The 15344-nt window shown below is 51.6% G+C and overlaps 1 protein-coding gene across 1 annotated transcript; it reads right to left on the bottom strand.

Moving 5' to 3' along the window:
• Window positions 1–237: 237 nt before the first annotated feature.
• Window positions 238–11371, bottom strand: Igfbp4 (insulin like growth factor binding protein 4). The gene is made up of 4 exons (XM_021175598.2): window positions 10784–11371; window positions 4499–4644; window positions 3644–3778; window positions 238–1459 (listed from the first exon to the last, which is right to left on the bottom strand). The coding sequence occupies exons 1-4, from the start codon at window positions 11130–11132 to the stop codon at window positions 1325–1327; spliced, it is 765 nt and encodes a 254-aa protein (XP_021031257.1). The 5' UTR covers window positions 11133–11371; the 3' UTR covers window positions 238–1324.
• Window positions 11372–15344: the final 3973 nt, after the last annotated feature.

Raw genomic sequence — 15344 nt, 5'->3', positions numbered from 1 at the left:
CCAATGCCGCTGCTGCATGAGGCTTCCTTGGCCTCCAAAACCACAGGACCCCACTCCACTGGGGCAAGGGAACTGCAGGCTGGGGTGGGGGTGGGGTCCTCGGGGAGATGACTCGGGGAGAGGGCTTTTGGTTTGCAGCAGTCCCTCACCAAGCAGAAAGGTCCCACCTCCCTCCACCCCTGATTCATCCCCATCTCTAACCGTAAATAAATCAACCAAACACAATGATCTGGACACTTTTTGGGTTTGTTCTGATTTTTTTAAAAAAGGAAGAAGAAAGAATGAAAAGACATTATAGCCAACAAGCAGGTCTCTAAATCTATCCAGGCAAGCCAGAAAATGCCCAGGGGGGTAGAGAGGGCAGGACAGGAGGTGTAAGGGAAGGGAAATATGGGGATGGAGGCAAAGCCACAGGTGGTGGGCAACTAGAAAGATAGAGTCATCCTGGTGACTTCATGACCAGTAACCACAAATAGGGACCAGAATGGGGCCATTCTTCAGACACACACAATCCAATCTCACATTCTTTCCTCTCTCCTGCAGTCTCAGAGTGATGAGCCCACTTCTCTGCCCCGTCCTTCAGGCCTTCCTCACCCCATTCCTTTCCCACAGCGGAGATCTACCTGCAAGGCATTGTCGGATGACGGAATACCCAAACCAAAGATGGGCCCTGTCCCTCAAGCTTGTGCCCTGGAGGCCCCGAGGAGAGAGCTCTACGCAGCAGCACAGAGCAGAGGTGGGTCTCATGAGCCATGAGCCTCTACTCCACACCTTCTCACGCTCTGGCCAAGATGGAGAGGGAGGGTGTTCAATGTTCACCACTTTCTTTCTCTCTCACTCCAAGAATGAGGTTTCTCTTCTCCCTCGGGCCTTGAGTTGGGAACACCTTGTCGCATGCTACAATCGAAGGAAATCACAACGAGGCTTCCCGGGGCTGAAAACTAAAGCTGGCACATAGTATGTTTTCAATACGTGTTTTCAGATGGATGAATGAATGAATGAATTCCAGATTGATTTGAAAGGACACTGGGAATTCCTATTGCTACACTCAGACCTCTTGGGGGTATCTAAGCCCATGGTGGGCACGCGAAGGCTCAGGCTTATCCTGTAGGGCACATCCTATAAACACACACACACATACACACACACACACACACACACACACACACACGCACGCGCGCACATACACACAAAGGGAAATTTTGGGCAGGGCCAGAGGCAGACAGCCAGGACTCAGACGAAGACTCCATGCCAGGTCAACTCTACAACCCCAGAGCATAGGGGCCTAGTAGGGGGCACTGAGTCCCCCACCTGCTGGCAGGTCTCACTCTTGGAAGCTGTCAGCCAGCTGGTGGCAGTCCAGCTCCCCCTTGGGTTCCAAACCCCCAGGAAGCTTCACCCCTGTCTTCCGATCCACACACCAGCACTTGCCGCGCTGTCCGTCCAGGGCGGGGTGACACTGCCAAGACAAGGGTATGAGGTCAGATCCCAGGCAGACAAAGAGACCAGGTAGTCCACACCACCTCCAGCCTAGGCCCCAGGTCAGACAGTTGTTCCTTCAAGATGATAGCTGAAGGCAAGAGCTCTTTTTGAGCACCAGTTCCCGGAGCTCACTGGAGTAGGGAGACTCGTTCAAGAAAGAGATCTACAGAGTTCCCAGAGGCAGGACCTAAGAAGGCTTAAACTGAAAGGCATAGATGTAAGGTCTGGGTTCACTGGAGATGTTTCAGCTTGTTGTGGCTGGGCTGGGACTTGAAGCATGGGATTACAGTTGACAGCAGAGGCAGCATCAGGACCACAGATGAAGATAGGTTAGGGATATGGTTAAAACACGAGCCAGGTGACATTGAGAGCCCAAGTCAGAAGCAGTTGGATTAGATGTGGTGGCACAATGCCTGGAACCCTGATACTCAGGAAGCAGAGGCAGGAGGATTGTTGCAAGCTTAAATCAGAATAAAGACAGAAGTCAAGGTCAGAAGAATTGAAGTCAGTATTAGACTGAGGGTGGGCATGGGCAGGGCACAAAAGTATATTTCTAAGCCAGACTCAAAGTCAGAATGAAGGTTGGCTCAAGACGCAGAATTTGTTTTGAGAGAAAGGGTCAAGGGTCATAGTCTCTGGTTTTGTTTTTTATTTTTTCCAGGCAAAAATCTCTGTGTAGTTCTGGCTATCCTGGACTTGTTTTGTAGACCAGGCTGGCCTTGAACTCACAGAGATTCACCTGCCTCTGCCTCCCAAGCTCTGGGACTAAAGACGTGCGCCACCACCACATCAGCCCAGCAGGTGTCATAGTTTTTGTTGCAATAAAAATTAGGGGTAGGGGCTGGAGAGATGGCTCAGCGGTTAAGAACACTGACTGATCTTCTGAAGGTCCTGAGTTCAAATCCCAGCAACCACATGGTGGCTCACAACTATCCACAAGAGATCTGATGCCCTCTTCTGGTGTGTCTGAAGACAGCTACAGTATACTTAGATATATAAATAAATCTTTAAAAAAATTAGGGGTAAAAAAAATACATGTAACATGATATAACAGGAAAAATAAATCCTGGTATAAATGTTGGACTTTAATCAATAATCAAGTGCATCCAATACACTCCAGCACGGTGTGAGTCATGAAATAAACTGCAACGCAGGCGGGGGGGACATAATTATCCTGCACCTTCTCCTCGTTTTTCCACAAACCCAGCAGTCAGGTCTTTGGGTTTTGCTTGTTTCATTAAGGGCAAGGGGTATCAAGAATTGAGACATGAAATGTGTGTTAGGATGAAGGCTGACGATAGGCCAGGCACTGGTTCTAAGGAGCCTCCATTCCTCCACACCTTCAAACAACTCCACACCTTCATCTTGCCCCGTCCAGACCTAGGACAGTTGTGTCATCCTCCTGACAAGGCCCCTGCTGCTTCGTTGGCAGCTCACTATGAGGATGTGCCCGTAGCTCGAGAGCAATATTCCTGTCTATGCTCCCCTAACCTAGAGGAAAAGCAGGACAAGGCTCCCCAGGCCACATTCAGCACAAGGCATTCCAACGCCAGCTCCCTGCCTGGATCTGCCACCCTCCTGATGGGTCAGAAATGAGATGGAACGGGCTGCCCCTGCAGTACACACCAGCCAGCATGCTGGATGGTCTCAGTCAGTGAGGGAGTGGGACATGCTACCTGCTGTCTTCTCTCCTGACCCCTCTTTCCACGTGACAGTCTCAGGTCGGCAGACCTGCGTCTGAACTCAACTGCAGAAGGGTGGGCTATTTTCTCCTTGACATCTCATAACTTGGGATTCTCTCAACCCAGATGAAGCTTCAGATGGTTAGAAATGGGGAGCACTACTTTGAGGAAAGGGGAAGGGGAAACACAGGGAACAGGGTCTACACCATCAGTGGCGGGGATCCTGAGAAGATGCAAAGGGCCCTGGGAGGAAATCAAGTTCTGCCGGGAATTCACTCTGCGGCGTGGGCTGGCCAGGATCCTTTCGTCCTTTCGGAGTCTGTCTCTCATCTCCAAAAGGAACGAGGTGGACAGACCGTGCTGAGAGTAGAACAGAGCTTAGCGAGACCCAAATGGTTGGGTTGGATTTGGAGAGCTTCCTTTTGGGAGCATCCTTCGGAGAGCTAGGAGTTCCCCAGGCTGAGGCCAGGGAGACCCACCTGTTTGGGGTGGAAGTTGCCGTTGCGGTCACAGTTTGGAATGGGGATGATGAAGAGGTCTTCGTGGGTACGGCTCTGTGAGGCGGCCAGCCGCTCCAGGGCCCGGTGCAGCTCGCTCTGGCAGGAACCCTGGGGCTGGGGACAGAAGTGCACATTGCTCAGCACATGAGAAAGGCAGGAAGATCAAGACCTGGGTGCTGGACAGGGGCTCAAGAAGTGTAACCAGAACTCAGACTCAGGCATCAACAGTGGACATCCAGGAGGAGGTTTTGACACTCAGCACTCCCAAAGAGGCAGGAGGTGGGGGCACACGTCTGCAATACCCGCCCTCTGGAAGCAGAAGCAGGAGAACTGTCCCAAGTTCAAGGCTAGCCTGGTATATTTAGGAAGTTCTAGGCCAACCTGGACTGCAAAGGGAAACCCTGTCTTACAATAAATAACCATTAAACAAAACAAAAAATAGGCTGGGGTGATGTGTGCCTTTAATCCCAGTACTAGGGGAAGCAGAGGCAATCCGGTCTCTGAATTCAAAGCAAGCCTGGTCTACAGAGCGAGTTCCAGGACAGCTAGGGCTACACAGAGAAACTGGTCTTGAAAAACCAAACCAACTAACCAAACAAAAAGGACCAAGAAACACTAGGGAGCTTGGGCCCTGCTTTATCTACTTGCTGTGCCAATATTATTCATGTGCAGAACACAAAAGGAATCACAGAGAGAAATAAGGACTCCTTCCAGGGTACCGATGAGGTCCTGTTACACACAGGGAGCGTCAGTGTTTGCTGAGTGAACATAGCCCAGGTCTAGTCATTGTGGCATATCTATAAGCATGCACATCTGTGGGTCAGCGGTGCTCACCACAGGACGGGGTTCCTCCCGAGGTGTCCCCACGATCTTCATCTTGCTCCGATCTCTAAGTTTGGCCATATGCTTCTGCAAGCACCTGTGATCATGGGCACTGCAGGGGTTGAAGCTGTTGTTGGGATGTTCGCTCTCATCCTTGTCTGTAGGCAGAGGTCAGCATCAGAACAGAGGTTTACCCTCCTCCAGCACAGAGCCCCCAGGTTCCTCCTCCGCTGGGAGTCTCCACTGCACGGCTGAGTCTCGCTGAGTCTCAGGGCGGGAAGTAAGGAATAGGAGCCCCCCCCCCACCTCCACCCCACTCCTCTGGATCTCTTTGGGAGCATATTCCTCTTGAAGTCCTTGGCTTGTTCCTCTCCCCACCCAGGTCACCATGATGAATCACCAGCTGTAACTGCCCAGATGGCAGGGGGGGAGGGTCCCTTGGGCCCTGCAGGGAGGTCTGAGGCAGGCAATGGGAGGGGGGCACTACTGAATCTTCTCCCTCTCTGTTCAACTCCTCCCACCATCTCCCTCTCCATCTGCTCACTCTTCCTGTCTCCTTCTCTGCTCTTTCAGCATCTGGCTGAGCCTGCCGGGGATCCCTAGGGCTAAAATCATATTTTCCATGAGCAAGGAGTCTGGCCCCAAAGGTTTTCCCACTGTCTGCATCTGTGAGTGTGTATGTCTGCATTAGAGAGAGAGACAGAGACAAAGACAGAGACAGACAGAGAGACCAAGAAGGACCCTGTGTAGCCCCAGAACAAAGAAAACAACCACACACATTTCTCCAGCCTCTACCTTTAAGCCTCACAACCTTAAACTTGAGCCCCCATTCAGTGTCCATGGGAGTCAACCAGAAGCAGGCAATGGGCTATCTGGAGATGCAAATTAGGAGGGCAGACCCCCCTCCCCTTGCAGGCTCTATGTGAGCTGCCCCATCCAGAAGGCCCTGCAGTGTGACCTGCTGCTCACTCTTGCTTGCCAGGGCCAGAACGCAGGGCTGAGCTGGAGAAAGAGGCTGGGAGGCTTCTCGAAAGCACATCAGAGCCACCTCTGAAATCCTCAGACTTGGCAGCTCAATGCGGGCCCAAGTGCAGAGGCCCTGCCAGCATTCCAGATGTTGGCAGGCGGACAGGAGGTTACATCTGGTTTGCGTCAGGACTTTTTTTTTTTTTTCCTGAGGATTGAGCAGGTTCCTCCATACATGGCAACAGTCCCAGAGCTGCCTCTGGGTCAAATGGTATTTCTCTGCCTAGCCAAAGCTGGGGAGTTGGTTTTTGTTTTAATCTTCTAGTTTGAGGGACAAGGGAAGAGAGGCACATAAACGAAGGGACACCGGGCAAGAAGGGATCTAAACCATCCAAAAAAAAACATAACAAAACAAACAAAGAAACAAACAAACTTCCGTTAAGTTCCATACTGATTCACTATGGACAAATTTTGTGTTGAGTGAAGTGCTAGTGTCGAATTAAAGAACAGGAATAGACGGAGCAGATAGATACCACCAGCCTTTTGCTTATGTGATGAACGGATAGTCCCAGGGAGGCCCCAGAGCCGCCCCAAGCTTGGGAAAGTCAGCTAAATTGGATAGAGGAGATCACTGGGACTCACATAACACATCTCAGGACTGACTTTAGGCATACCATTCCCATCAATTTATTCTCTCTGATTTGCTGTCTTTTCAGCCAGAATGGCTTTGCCAGTCTTGGGTTCTTCTCCGTAAACAAGAAGAGTTTTCGGCAGTAAAGAAGAATTCGAGGCTAGGCAAACATTCTACCCCTAAGCTACTATCCCAGCCCTAATAGCTCTTTTCTTTCTCTTTTGTTTTGAGACAGGGTCTCACATAGCTTAGGCTGGCCTCAAACTTTCTATGTAGCTGAGACTGGCCTCTAATACCCCCTCCTCCTAGCTTTGCCACCAAAGTACTAGGTTATAGGCAAACGTCACCACATCTGGCTCCTAGCTCTCAAATTATTTCTTAGTTTTGTTTTAGGAGTTTTTAAAGAAAGAGGTTGCCTCGGAAGATAGAGAGCGCCTTCCCCTCCACCCTACAGTCTCAGAGCTATGAATTTGTATGAGCCCTCAAGAGCCCAGACAAATATGGCCCAGAGACTTGACCACAACACGGCTTCCCAATGCGGCATTTCTGTGAATAGAAGCCAACAATAGGAGTCCTTAGGGCTTATTCATGGGTATTTAAGATGGTCACCATTAACGAGAACAACTGAATAGATTGATGAAACCTAGAACAGCGTAGGACACAGAGCAAGCCCAGAAACATAGCTTATGCTGATGTCAGAATTAAATGGCCCCATAATGAAGAGGGCCTTAACTGGGCACAGCTGCACCAGCAGCCTGCCAGTCTCTGAGTGTGCCTAGTCTTCCCAGAGAACCCTAGTTTGAATCTACACTTAGGGGAAAAAAAAAAAAACACCATCTTGGAAGAACAGCTTCTTATTCACCTGGGGTCATAAGATAGATTAAGTCCACATCCACCCACAGACGCAGAATCACAAATGTTTACGAATAATCACATGTCCAGACACATGCTCATCCAGGTGTGCCTGTCTACACCCCCTCATGTACTCTGACCCTGCCCTGGTCAGAAACACAGACCAAGCCAGGACACACTAACATCCGGGTCTCTCTCACCATGGTTTGTTGACTCTCCATTTAATCTGTAACTTCTCCCCCATCCATCCGTGCTCACCTGGCTAAGGACTCATTCTGGAATCCATCTCTAGGTACTGAGCTTCAGTGGGGGAGGGGTGTAACACTGAGCCTCTCAAAAACATTAACTTCCTAGCACTGTTTCAGCTTCTAATGCCCTCTACCAAAGTCCCGATGACCCCGAGGCAGGAGCTAGGGGTGGGGAGGTGAGGTGGGGGTGGGGAGCAGACCCTTCGTCCTCTTGCTAGGTCTCCAAGAGCTTGTCTAGAAGGTGGAGTTGCTGATGTGAAGCAGGTCTTCCCATCTAGTTCTTGCTTAGAGCTGGGCAGACTGCCACCCAGCCATGGCAGAAGTCTTGCTCTTCACTCCATTGCAGAGAAGGACAAGGAGCCCCTGGGGAGAAGCTGTGTACAGCTCTGGCCCCAGTAGAGGCAAAGTTCCCACTGCCTACTTTCCACGCCTATGATTTCTCTTCAAGACCCCTCTATAAGACACCCAGGCTAAGAACTGAGTCGATCCTGACAGACTCAGAAGTGTCAGCCATGCTCCAGAGAGTCACCTAACTGCCCACAAAAAAAAAAAAAAAAAAAAAAAAAAGCCTCTCTCTTCCTTCATCCCCAAGACCCTAGCTGGAGAATACAGGACAGATGTCAGGCTGTTTCTTTGAGATTTTGCTCACGGGGTGCGTACCCCTCATGGTTGTTCCTCACTGCTGGCTTCTAATGTGACAAGAGATCTTTGCAAAGCCAAAGAACCCCTCTCCTCTCCTGTGACTCTCCTCAACTTTGCTCTCTTACCCTATGGCCTCCAAAGTCCCAGCCTCAGCTCCTTCATCTCCGCCTTCACCACCACGACCATCTAGGAACCTTATAGATACACTCTATGTCAAACACCTCAGAACCGTGAGACACTTGACAGAGGAGGACACTGTGGTTGCCTACGTGGAGAAGAGGAAGGGAGATGTGTCTTTGGCCACTTGAGCCACCAATAGTTTAGGCTATGTCAATATATTAAAGAAAAACTCTAGGCAGCCATGTTCTTCCACCCCTCTCCCCTAAAGCACAGTTTCCATGACATGACTAGATTCCCAGTACTGAAGGAGGGAACATATTTGCTATGTTGACTAAAAATTAACCCAGCCTGCCTGTTCCTTAACCCTGTCCCGGGGGGACCTAGAGCCTGGTTTAGGAACTCCCTGTCCCAAGCTTGACCTCCCCATTGAACACCCTCTCGGATTTCAAAAGTCCATGATGTGAAACTGTAGACTTCTTTCTGATGCATACGCCCATCCCCACCTCTGGTGGCCTTGGTTGTACAGATCGCCAACCTGTCAGAGGGGAGAGCAAGGCAGGCTGGAAAGAGAAGGGATAGCCTACCCCTAGGGAAAAAAAAATAACGAGAGCTGTACCAAAGGGCAATTCACCTAAAGGGTCAGCTGAAGCTCAGCGCCAAGAGGAAAGAACAGAAAGAATAGACTTATGTGCCCTTTACTAGTTATTATTGAAGAAAATAATGCCCTTTATTTCCGATCCCAAACCTGAAGACCTAAAAGGGACAAAGTTCTACTGACAGTGTAAGGTATGGGCTGAGCCCCGGCTCAGTAATTCACCAGCGATCCTGCAAGGCTGGTACCGTTCTATAGGTACTCTTCCCATGATGCAAAGGTTCCAGGCCTCGCTCAAGAAGGACGTACTCCTCTGATGACTAGAAAGCACGGGCCATAGCTTGCCAATCAAGTGACTAAGGTCTGCCCTCTTGTGACCAAATTTGCCTTCCTCAAACAGTTGTGTCCACTGTGTTCGTAGAAGACAAGGTCAAGAAGTGGGAGGGGAATTAGCGTCTTGAGATCTGAATTCCAAGACAGACGCATTGGCACCCTATTCCTAGACACCTCTTGAAGCTGGCTAACCTCACATCCACCGAGCAATCAGAAACTGTGCCAGGCCTTCCAGTTCTCCTCCACACGGCAGGGATGCTCCTATGCAACCAGAAGAGAAGACTCTTGTTGAGCTCTTCTGGCTTGGGCTCAAGTTGGGGAGAGGGGAAGGACTACCCACCATCTCCACCTGGGGCTAGATGCCCACCAGCTGGAAGGGAGCAAAGACTCAAAGCGGGCATCTTAAAAATGCAACCCTCTCTCCAGGTCTCACTGCCCCCCCCCCGACCCTCCTCTTCCTCCAGCAAAGCTGGTTGCCAGGCTGGCATTTCTCCCAGAATATTTTCTGCTGACCCACCTCTCCTTGCCCCAGGAGCAGGAAGGGCAGAGAGGCACCCCTGGGGTCCATCTCCTTCCTGTTTTCCCTGCATCCTGCTTTCCTCAGACTAACAAGCTGTTGAGGATTGAGGAAGTGGAGTGGCCCGGGACCCAGAGCAGGAAGCTTGGGGCTCAAGTCCCAGCATCCGGACTGCAACAATGGAGGATTCAAATATCAGGAAAGAGAGAAGCCCCGCGGTGGTTCAGAGAGCCTGGCTGTCAGAGGAGGGACAATAACCAGAGTCAGGGAGACAGAGAAAGGCAGAACACGCAGAAGGAGTCACTGTCAGAGACATCAAAAGAGCGAGAGCGTCTGAGATGGAAGTGGGAGGACTGCAGAAAACCAAACGAAGACAGAGCAAGAGAAGGAAACTAGTCAGGCTCAAGGAGACGGAGAAAAAGAGAACTCGGGGCTGTTTGGTGAAACTGGAAGTTGAGAGGCACAGCAGGAAATAGCAGAAGGACAAGAGAAAGGTTCCAAGAAGAAACGGAGAAAGGCCCACCGACAAGTGGACAAAGGAGAAGGAATAAATGCAAGATCTGTCTGTCTAGCCCTCCTCTCTTCTCAGTCCCATATACCCAAGGGGTCTGCAACTCAAGACCAGCAACCAGCATTTCCCTCCAACCCCCTCAGATGGCACCTGCCAGGAGGAAGGAGCAGGAAACCTGGATGTGCCAACCTGGCAGAAAGAGCCCTGCCTTCTCTTCCTTTGCTTTCTGAGCCTTTGGGGGAAGTTCAAGTCTCATGTTCTTTACCCCAGAGGTTCTTCTGAATTGTATGTCCCACTTCACCCCAGGGTGATGAGTGAAAGGCCCAGCCCCTGGCTCCTCACACCTCTCACCTGAGACTGATCAGGAACAGAAAGGAACTGTCCCAACACACACACACACACACACACACACACACTGCCTCCCACGCGAATACACATACCATCCTTATCACACAAACATGCACACACACACCATCCTTATCCCCCCCCCCAGACACATGCACACACGTATGCACACACGCATGTACACACACACACTCCTTATCATCGCAGTCTTCTAACTCTAGATGACAAATGTAACTGAATCAGGTCATTTAACTTACCGCAGGAGCCAGGCTTACCACTGAGGCCAAGGCCCCTCTTCCCAAAGAAGTACCTAGGAGGTTTGAGATGAAGAGGTGGGGTAGGTTTCCCTCGACCAGTGGCAACTGGTGCTGGGATTAAATGCCAGCATTCTTGGCTGTTTCTAAGCTCTGCCACGTACCTCCCTTCTCCTCAACTCACAGGGGGCATGGACGGGCCTTCCAGACCAGCCAGAATGGGAACTAAGTTGCAGGGAGGAGGATGTTTGGGAAATGTGGCAGAGGGAAGGTAGGTGTACCTTACCAGAGGTCTGCAGGCTTTCCTGGATGGCTTCGATTTCCGACAGCTCCGTGCACACGCCTTGCCCGTGCATCAATGTACGCAGGGGCTTCTCCACCCCCCGGGGAGGGTAGCAGCGCATGCCTGAGCCACAGCGTGGGGTGTACACCCCGCAGGGCATCCCCAAGCCCAGGGCGCAAGTGGCGCAACAACCGCAGCCTGGCTCCCGCACCAACTCCTCGCAACCCACGGGGGGGCGGCAGCGCGCCAGCTTCTCCTCGGAGCAAGGGGGGCAGTGGATGGCTTCGTCGCCCAGGCTCGGCCGAGGCCCTGCGGCCAGCAGCAGGGCGGCCACGAGGCCGAAGGGCAGCATGGCGAGGACGAGGGTGGGGCGCAGGAGGGGAGCGCGGGCTCGCGAGCGGGCTGCAAGGGACCCGGAGGCAGCGCCCAGAGAGCTTAGAGAACCAGACCCGGAGGGCGCAGGGACACGGGGCGACCCCGGCAGGCAGAGACGGAGCCGGGGAAGTTAGCAAGCACGCTGGAGCAGAGCGAGCTTGGCCACCGAGGCGCTGCGCTGCATCCTCGGCCGGCCCAGCAGGCGGCGGGGGGCAGGGGGCTGAGCGGCTGCCCGGGACCGGCTCCCGGGACTTTATACCGGCCCCCTGGCCACACCCCCAGCGCCGTCCCCGAGGTGGGAGAGCAGGGGAGGGCGAGGGGGAACTGGAGCAATGAAGCGGGAGAAGAGGCCGTTAGGGGGGAGGGGGCGCTGGCCTGAGTCGCCGCCACCGCTACAACATCTGAAAGTCCTTTGCCCCGCCGAAGAAAGCAACGCAGTTTGGAAGCGGTGGCCCGCGCGCGAAGAGCCTCTGAGCTGGACCCTGAAGAGGAAGCAGGGCGAGGGGAAACGAAGGGGATGTTGCTTGGTCCCCTCCCTCGACCTCGAAGGAGTCCTTCCCAGACACCTAGGAGATCCTCGTGCTGCCACAGAAAACCTGACCTCATAGCGGACTCAAGATTCTCTTTTCAGTCCCCATCCCTGGCCAGAGTCCTCCAGCCACCCCCACCCACCTCCCGGGTATGTCCAGTCAACCTCTAGAGACCGCGCTAAAGTGGGACAAGGCGACTAAGCACTCTGCAAAGGGTCCAGGAGAGTTCTGGCCTCAAGGTGCTAATAGGCAGTCTTCTCACTTGCCCCTGAATCCCTGCCGCTTGACCCCCGCCCCAGGTTCCATTTGGGCCTTGCTGCACTCTGCTTTCAGAACTCCAGAACAAAGTGCCAAGCCTCTTCCTCCTTCCTAGATGTTGTTCCCTCTACCGCCCTGCTTAGATTCTGGAAGGAGACTGCCATTGGCTTTGTACAAGATGTGAGTCGAACAACTCCAGGGGGCTCCACTTCTTGTACTCATTGTGTATTTGCATAGTTACTGCAACAGTTTCCCAGTAGATGGCAGTCAAAGATTTCCAGAAAGAGAAGCCGCCTTTTAATTTTCCCGACGCCACTTTGCCCCTGGGTGATAAAGGGATATTGATAAACATATCCCTTCCCCTCGCAGCAATTCTGTTGGAAACGGGAATTGATCTAGAGTCGCGTTTGGAGGAGAGACCCACCTCCTACCACCTTCCTTTTCGTTTCTCCCTACGCCTCCTCATCCTCCCCAACCAAGGAGTTCGCTTCAGTGTCTGTCCAGGCACAGTCGGAGGACCGAAGGATTTTGCGGGTGGATGGGGTCGAGAGGGATTGGGCTAAACATCCGAGGAGCAACCAACCTAAAGATTTCCTAGACCTCTTCCGGTTCTTTGTCCCAGAGTCGGGGTCTTTCAGCCTCCGGGGAATTAGGCCACCTCCCACTTTCTGCACCGCAGACTGTTGGCGCGGTTGGAGGGAGAAAGGCACCAAGACCCGGACCTGGAAGACGGATCAAAAAGTTGCGAACTGACGGCACCTACTGGCAATCTCTAATATTGCAGGAGGGTTGAAGTGATAGGACTCCTTCCCTCAGTCCCATCGCAAGGATAAAGTTGGATCTCTCCTGTCTCATCTGCCATAGAGAAAAGTGAACGGACCGGGTTCTTGAAGCTCCTGGGGGGGGGGGGGGGAAGACAGCGGGTTTTTTGTTTTTGCTTCTGTTTTGTTTTGTTTTTGATTCGGAAGCCAGTCCCTGCCCCCATTCTCGTCCTTAAACCCAGTCAGCCTTATACTTAATGCACCAAGTTGAAGTTGGTGTCTAGCTAAAAGGAAGACTATGCCACTTCTTGGAGCTCCTGTGGGAACAAGAAGGACCAATAAGGACAGTTCTGAAGCCCAGCACTCAACTTGCCGGCCAGACAGCAAACCCAAGATGAATAGACGCGCGTGCTGATGAAAGTGGGTGTTCTCTAAAGGTCTCTAGATGAGACAGAGGCCCCCATCCTACAACCCCAACACCTCCTCTGCCCCCAAACCTTCCTCTGGTGTCTCTCCCCCCCATTCCTGGAAAGTCAGAGCTCAAGCATGGCTCTCCACATAAGGTACATTCACTAAGCACTTATTATTCCAGGACTTTTGCCTCAAGGAGAGAGAAGACAAGTGTGTACTGAAATTAGTTTTCTAAGACATGGACAGGTGCTCTAGGAGATATTTATATGGGACACATGGGGACCCAGAGGCACTCGAAGCCACCTCTACCTCCGGGGCATGAGAAATATTCACTGCTGATGTGACCTGAAGCCAAGTTTCCTGTGCTTAAGAATAAAATAAAACTGGTATCAGCATGGTCAGACTAGATTATTGTCCAGCCTTGTCACTTCATCCTCATTAGGGATGCTGAAGCTCTCTGGGCCTTCAGGACCTGTCAAGCAAAAGGGGCTTTATAAGCATCTCTGGGAAGTGCCTAGAAGGTGATAGGCACCAAGCATTTTGTCCTTCCTAGGCCTCCCCTGCTAGGAACTCATCCCAGATTACAGGAGCTCTTCTGATGGTGCGACCTGTGTCTCCCCCACCGAACTGGAGACTCTCTTGGTTTAGTGTGCCTCTCAGCAGTAGAAGCTGCTCAAGGAGATAGGAGGAACAGTAGTCAGAGCCAGGGCTCTGAGTGTTAAGTTGTAGCAGAGCCTTTTAAAGTTATAGATCTGCTACTTAACATCTTTTTTAAAAAATTATTGATATTTATTTTGAGACGGGGGGGGGTCTCATTATGTAACCTTTGCTGGCCTAGAAGTCACTATGTGGGCCAGGCTAGCCTTGAACTCTTTTTTTTTTTTTTTAAGATTTATTTATTATTATATCTAAGTACACTGTAGCTGTCTTCAGATGCACCAGAAGAGGGCATCAGATCTCACCACAGATGGTTGTGAGCCACCATGTGGTTGATGGGATTTGAACTCCGGACTTCAGAAGAGCAGTCGGTGCTCTTAACCACTGAGCCATCTCTCCAGCCCTAGCCTTGAACTCTTGAAGCTCCACTTACCTCTGGTTCTTGAGTGCTAGCATTGAAGACAGGCTACCAAGCCATAGTGGTTTTCTTAAAGATTGATTGATTGATTTTATATGCGCACACCATTGCTGTCTTCAGACACACCAAAAGAGGGCATCAGATCCCTTTACAAAGTGGTGTGAGCCACCATGTGGTTGCTGGGAATTGAACTCAGGACCTTCAGAAGAGCAGTCAGTGCTCTTAACCGCTGAGCCATCTCTCCAGCCTGCCCTAGTATTTTTTGATTATGTGTATAAGTGTGTGTCTGTTAAGTGGATGTGTATGTGAGTGCAGGAACCCACAGAGGCAGAGAGGCCAGAGACATCAGATCTCTTGGAGCTGGGGTTATAGGCACTGTAAGCCACCTGAGATCTGCTGGGACCTGAACTGGAGTTCTCTGGAAGCTGAGCCATCTGTCTTCAGGTCCCCATTTAACATATGAATGGGTAATTTTTATCATTGAAGAAATGAAAGAAGGGAGGTAAAAAGGAAGTGGGAAGGGGCAAAATTCATGGGCTCAACCATGGAGAATGGTTAGAAGAAAACATGAGGTGATAATGACAGGCAGGGGTTCTGAGAACTGGAGATATATATAGCTTACTTGTAGAGTACTTACCTAGCACGCATGAAGTCCTAGGTTCAAATCTCTGTAGCCCCTGAAGGTCATTTTACCCAGGCATGGTTGCCCAGGCCTATACTCCCAGTACTTAGGAGAGGCCAGCCTGGGCCATACAGTGACTCTGTCACAAACAATCAAGAAGAAAGGGAGGAGTCTGAAATCCACGGGCAGAGTTACTGGTACAGGCTGGTCCCTCCACCTGGCTCCGCCTCCTGTGGGCTGGAATCCTCTGGGAAGCAGTAATCCTCTGGGAAGCAGAATCCTATTTCCCTGCTCTTGCCTGGGAGGGAGCATGGACAGTTTTATCAGTCCCTGCTTCCTGGGACCTGGGAAGACACTCTACCTGATGCACAGATGAGGACACTCTTCCCCCACCGTTCATCCAGCCCCTTCCTGCCCATCCTCTCTCTGACTTGTTGATCAGCCAGTCTCATTAGCTGCCTTCCTGGGACAATTCCAGACTTCTGCTGACCTCAGAAAACAGATTGCAAGTAGGGGTTGGGGCTCTCAAAGC

This window comes from Mus caroli, chromosome 11 (genome assembly GCF_900094665.2).
Source record: "Mus caroli chromosome 11, CAROLI_EIJ_v1.1, whole genome shotgun sequence".
Lineage (NCBI taxonomy): Eukaryota > Metazoa > Chordata > Mammalia > Rodentia > Muridae > Mus > Mus caroli.
Note: the sequence above shows the minus strand (reverse complement) of the source record. Positions and strands in the feature narration are given on the sequence as shown.

What these genes read in the sequence shown, in the direction of transcription:
- Igfbp4 (XM_021175598.2), bottom strand. Translation starts at nt 11,132, where the DNA reads ATGCTGCCCTTCGGCCTCGTGGCCGCCCTGCTGCTGGCCGCAGGGCCT. An exon ending in GGGAGGAACCCCGTCCTGTG is followed by an intron (nt 3,779 to 4,498) that starts GTGAGCACCGCT and finishes TTCTGTCCCCAG; the next exon opens with CCCCAGGGTTCCTGCCAGAG. An exon ending in GCAACTTCCACCCCAAACAG is followed by an intron (nt 1,460 to 3,643) that starts GTGGGTCTCCCT and finishes TTGTCTTGGCAG; the next exon opens with TGTCACCCCGCCCTGGACGG.